This window comes from Nerophis ophidion, linkage group LG07 (assembly GCF_033978795.1).
Source record: "Nerophis ophidion isolate RoL-2023_Sa linkage group LG07, RoL_Noph_v1.0, whole genome shotgun sequence".
NCBI classification, from domain to species: Eukaryota; Metazoa; Chordata; class Actinopteri; order Syngnathiformes; family Syngnathidae; genus Nerophis; species Nerophis ophidion.
In genome coordinates this window covers 43,228,912-43,234,911 of record NC_084617.1, presented here as the reverse complement: position 1 = coordinate 43,234,911, position 6,000 = coordinate 43,228,912, and the positions used below count along the sequence as shown (strand labels likewise).

The 6,000-nt window shown below is 38.8% G+C and overlaps 1 protein-coding gene across 3 annotated transcripts in view; it reads right to left on the bottom strand.

The window, feature by feature from the left end:
- Positions 1–6,000, bottom strand: part of skic3 (SKI3 subunit of superkiller complex) — a 48,869-nt gene that overhangs the window by 22,983 nt on the left and 19,886 nt on the right. For all 3 annotated transcript variants that reach the window (XR_009807505.1, XM_061906230.1, XM_061906231.1), the window contains exons 17-24: positions 5,489–5,739; positions 5,294–5,396; positions 3,656–3,838; positions 3,444–3,582; positions 3,302–3,380; positions 1,461–1,522; positions 1,331–1,387; positions 1,163–1,231 (exon numbers count right to left, since the gene is read on the bottom strand). Coding sequence is in view for 2 of the 3 variants with exons in the window: in XM_061906230.1 (XP_061762214.1) it covers positions 1,163–1,231; positions 1,331–1,387; positions 1,461–1,522; positions 3,302–3,380; positions 3,444–3,582; positions 3,656–3,838; positions 5,294–5,396; positions 5,489–5,739 (943 nt within the window). In the remaining variant the exon portion in view is untranslated. The remainder of the gene's footprint in view (positions 1–1,162; positions 1,232–1,330; positions 1,388–1,460; positions 1,523–3,301; positions 3,381–3,443; positions 3,583–3,655; positions 3,839–5,293; positions 5,397–5,488; positions 5,740–6,000) is intronic.

Genomic DNA, 6,000 nt, shown 5'->3' with positions numbered 1-6,000 from the left:
CCACAAACTTGTCGCAAACATTTGTGCTGCACTTTTTTTGGTCTTTTATAGATTTTATGTTATTAACGTGTTAATATCCATAATCACCCCCACTCGTTTACATCTCAGCATAAAGGTATATATGGTATCGGAGGTATTGATAACGTCAATATCCATCCGCACATCACTATGAACAACAATAAAAAGTAAAATTTTTAAACAAAAACTTTTTGTTGTACAAACTAGCACAAACATTTGGGACAGGTTTGTGGAGATTTTGACAAGGTGATGGGGGACTGGTTATGAATAAAAATGTGTTAATCACATAAACACTATAACACTCAAGACAAAAAATGTTAGCAGCAATAATGTTGCAAAAACGAATGGGACACGTTTAGGGAAGTTTTGACAAGGTGTGCGGTGCTGGATGACATCACTAATCAGAAAATTATTTTAGAATAACTTAAAAAGTGTAGTGCCACAAATAATTTTTTTACGACACAAACGAATGGCAGTGTTATTTAAAAGGGGGGCCGGCTTCATACAGGTCTATAAATTGCAAGACTTTCAGAAATGATGAGCTCACCATAGAAGTTAATTAATACCATGCTAATAGGATAGGGCATAGTTTTACTTATCCTACAATAGAGGAATTACAGCATGTGTTTGCAGATTCAAAATATCCACAAAAAAGTGACACCCCTTTTTGTGCAGTTCCGAGTGGGATTAAATCAAAAGCTAAAAGCACATAAAAACGAGAGGGAAACATTAAATAACACTAATAAATAAATAATGGTGCACAGAGCTGATGCAACCAGCTTCAGGGGCGCCATTTTTACATGCAGCAACAAAAGTAAATCGGGCAGTAATAAACTGTCATAACTATAAACCTAGAAAAATAAATGATCAGCATCACTGCTTTTCTGCATTATGCTGCTTTTAAAGTTCCTGCAGAAAAAGTACGTTTTGCCAGCATTCGGATAGTGGACTACGGAAAACAAGAGGTGATCCATTACAAATGAAACACCTATTTTGTTTTTTAATTTAGTTTGTTTAAATAAGCCTTTTTAGTGCAAAAATTCTGTCGAGTGGAGATGGATGGATGGCTGGCACAATGGTATGATAAGTGTCTCAGTATTCACACAATCATCAGGATTTGCTGATTATTTAAAAAACGGATTACCTGCCCAATCCAGCAGTTGACATAGAGCGGCTCCAACGACTGTGCAACCTTAAAAGCCTCATGTGCAAGCTAACAAGGGGGAAAAAACACAAAATCAACACATCCATCAGTCTGCAATGATTAAAAAAACAATGATGATACAATTTTGATGCATCATGAAACACGCACCTCTATATTGTCCTTCTTCATATACAATGTACCAAGGTTGGTCCAGGCAACAACATTCTATAAAGGAGTAAAACACCCTTAGAAAAACATTTTAATACCTAATACTTACCACCATATCCATAATACATACATTCGGTTCAACTTGAATGGACTTGATAAAGCAGTGCTGAGCAAGAGCCAAGTTCTGCAGACCTGATGTTATAGGGAAAAATAAGGAGGGGGAAGGTAAAAATGTTCCTTTATTGTGTTCCTGACACATATATTACAAACCCTGTTTCCATATGAGTTGGGAGATTGTGTTAGATGTAAACATAAATGGAATACAATGATTTGCAAATAATTTTCAACCCATATTCAGTTGAATGCACTACAAAGACAAGATATTTGATGTTCAAACTCATAAACTTTATTTTTTTTTTGCAAATAATAATTAACTTAAAATTTCATGGCTGCTACATGTGCCAAAGTAGTTGGGAAAGGGCATGTTCACTACTGTGTTACATCACCTTTTCTTTTAACAACACTCAATAAACGTTTGGGAACTGTGAAAACTAATTGTTGAAGCGTTAAAAGTGGAATTCTTAACCATTCTTGTTTTATGTAGAGCTTTAGTCGTTCAACAGTCCGGGGTCTCCGCTGTCGTATTTTACGCTTCATAATGCGCCACACATTTTCAATGGGAGACAGGTCTGGACTGCAGGCGGGCCAGAAAATTACCCGCACTCTTTTTTTACGAAACCACGCTGTTTAAACACTTGTCTTGCTGAAATAAGCAGGGGCGTCCATGATAACGTTGCTTGGATGACAACATATGTTGCTCCAAAACCTGTATGGACCATTCAGCATTATTGGTGCCTTCACAGATGTGTAAGTTACCCATGCCTTGGGCACTAATACACCCCCATACCATCACAGATGCTGGCTTTTCAACTTTGCGCCTATAACAATCCAGATGGTTATTTTCCTCTATGTTCCGGAGGACACCACGTCCACAGTTTCCAAAAATAATTTGAAATGTGGACTCGTCAGACCACAGAACACTTTTCCACTTTGCATCAGTCCATCTTGGATGAGCTCGGGCCCAGCGAAGCCAGCGGCGTTCCTTGGTGTTGTTGATAAATGGGTTTGGCTTTGCATAGTAGAGTTTTAACTTGTACTTACAGATGTAGCAAACAACTGTAGTTACTGACAGTGGTTTTATGAAAGGTTCCTGAGCCCGTGTGGTGATATTCTTTACACACTGATGTCTGTTTTTGATGCAGTACCGCCTGAGGGATCAAAGGTCCATAATATCGTCGCTTACGTGAAGTGATTTCTCCAGATTCTCTAAAGCTTTTGATGATTTTACGGACTGTAGATGGTAAAATCCTTAAATTCCTTGCAATAGCTTGTTGTGAAATATTGTTCTAAAACTGTTTGACAATTTGCTTACAAATTGGTGACCCTTGCCCAATCCTTGTTAGTGAATTACTTAGCATTTCATGGAAGCTGCTTTCATACCCAATCATGGCACCCAACTGTTCCCAATTAGCCTGCACACTTATGTTCCAAATAAATGTTGGATGAGCATTCCAATTTATCAGTATTTATTGCCACCTTTCTCAACTTCTTTGTCAAGTGTTGCTGGCATCAAATCCTAAAGTTAATGATTATTTGCAACAACAAAAAAATGTTTATCAGTTTGGACATCAAATATGTTGTCTTTGTAGCATATTCAACTGAATATGGGTTGAAAAGGATTTGCAAATCATTGTATTCCGTTTATATTTACATCTAACACAATTTCCCAACTCATATGGAAACAGGGTTTGTAGTTTATTTCAATTATGCTAAGCCAAAATTAATGCAAAAACATGTTAAGAAAAATGGTAAATACACAGTTGCAGATGACCTGTCAGAAAGAGCAGCATATCAAAGTAAATTTTGGGACCATTTAAAAATGTCTCATTTTAATTGATAGATAAACAATACTTTTGCTTGTGTTGATCACTCCCAGAGCATTCCAATAGCTGTGGTTGCCACTGTCCATCATGATGGCCTTCTTTAAACACTGAGAATACAGAAAGTCACTTTAAAGAACACCTGCGGTATGAACGAACAAACACAAAGTTACTTGTTGCGCTTTCTGGAGAAGTAATGATCCGTCCTCCTCTGCATCACAGGCCAGGCGAGACTGATGATAGAAGTTGAGTCCGAGGTCAGACCAGAGACTAGTGACTTCTGGTTTTAGCTTCAAAGCACGAGTGTAACACCTGCGGACAATAACATGCATAGTGCACGTGCAGGTGATGTATTTAATATGGCATATTTAACGGTGAGTCATACCTCTCAGCGACTCGGAGCATCTGAGCCTGGTTTAGCACGTGAACTTGAGCGTCTGGGTCCAGACCAGCCAAGGTTGCGGGCACCTGAACTTTAGCCCTGTTTGGAGACACTGCGCTGACAGCGGAGCAGCCGTCTCCCAGCAGTTTCCACAAGCAGGAGAGGTCAGAACTTAACACCACCGCCCTGCAAGAGCACAACATAGTACAATATAAACCTTTGACACCAACGGCTAGTTTAGTCCTGTCCACAACGGTGCAGTTTGATTTGTTTGTGTTTTTCTTTCTCCGTCGATCAATCCACGCCAGTGTATTTAGCGAAGGGCTGGAAGATTAAACGATATCAATACATATCACGATACACGCGTAATCGATATCAATAAAAAATGTGTTTGATCATTTTTTTCCTCTCTTGTTGGAAGAAAGCGGACGTTGCGAGGCAAGGTTGGTTGCATGAACGAAGGCACTCGCTCTCTAGAAACCACGCAACGCAATCACTGATGAATGGGAGTGGCACGCTAACAGCCAATCAGGTAACAGGATCAACTATCATGTTTGGTTGCTTCTTGTTGTCTCGCGGTTAATTCTTTGCATGGAGTGAAAAGAGAAAGTAAAAATGAGCTGTGCAGAAAGCTGAGAAATAGTGGATAAAACCGGAAAAGTCACCTCGACAGCATGGCAGATTTTGGGGATGTTTTTTCAAACGGACCATAGTCAGACCAATGTGGTCTATGAATGTTGCAAAGAGCTTATCCCCAACAAAACTGGTAATAACACACCACCTTTGCAGCGCTCACCCTTTGGAGTACAGCTGTAACTTCCTGGCACTAAACTAGCGGGAAATAGTTATTCTCAGGTTTCTCTATGTTTACATTTCTACACTATTTTGTTAAACTTTATTCCGCATTTTTTACATATTCTTTAAATTTTATGAAGTTATTAAGTGTTTAATGGGATTTTAGAATTTAGTTTACATTTAGTGTTTTCCAAGGTGGTGTTGACATTTCCTTTCCTTTCTGCCTTGACAGCTGAGGGGATTACAATCCATGAAAGGTTACATTTAAAATGCTTACATGTAATGTATTTATTCCTTGGCCTTTATTTTGGATAGGTCATTAAAAATATCAGTAATTATCGATTCCGATCGATAAAAAACACTTATGTCATGATATAGTTTTCAGTCATATTGCCCAGCCCAAATTTAGGTGAACTGTACTATAATATTGTAATTTGTACACACAGCAAAGTGTACTTGCAAAGTAGGACAATATATTCGGACAACAGAAACAGAACTGATGAGAAGTGTGAGGCAAGGATATAATTACAGTGCACATATTTTTGAGGGGATTTCCATTGTAAAGCGATGTGAAGTGTACTAAATGAACTGGTCAGTATAGTACAGTTTGGTACCTTTCAGTATAGTACAGTTTGGTACCTTTCTATTAAGGTTAACGAGCACAATACATGGTCCCAAAATGGTGGAACTACAACCCACACTGCAATTAATTGACTACTAGAAATAAAATGTGAAGAAAAAGAACAAAACAGTGTTTTAAATCATTCATGGATTGTTTTTCTATCACTTGAAATGGGAGACTAACACATGGCAGGTAAAATCATCCCAGTTGTGATTATGACTTACTTGAAGAGATTCTGTATAGCTTGCTCAATCAGGTCAATGGCTCTGCCGTCTCTGCAGTCCTCCATTAAACTTCTTGCCAGGGAGAGCTGACACTCTCCAAGACCTCAACAACACATCATTTCAATTCCTATTAACCTTCCCTCAGGCAGCGACAAAAGGCACTTGTGCAGAGCTCCGTCAAACACACAATCATACCTTTAAGAGCGGGAACGTAGTTGTGCTGTGCTGTGATCTGCAAATACTCCGCAATGGCCTCTTTGAACTTGCCCAGGGTCTGCTTGATAGCAGCTGCCTGGTAGACGCTGTAGATGGAGGATGGCTGGAGACTGTGGGCCTTCCCAAAGGCCTTTAGAGCTGCCGTGAAACTCTGGCGGTTTAGGTATGCCTCTCCTAAACACTCCCAACACACCCAGTCCTCTGGATCGGCTCTCAAAGCTGCCTGCAAACTACAAACACGATCACATACTTACTTACTTAATTTCTATTTTATCTTTATGTTTATGTTTTAATCAGCGTTTATCTAATGTTTTTCATGTTTTTATTTCTATCTTAATTTTCTATTACCGTATTTTTCGGACTATAAGTCACAGTTTTTTTCATAGTTTGGCCGGCCGGGGGTGCGACTTATACTCGGGAGCGACATATGTGTGAAATTATTAACACAATACCGTAAAATATCAAATTATATTATTTAGCTCATTCATGTA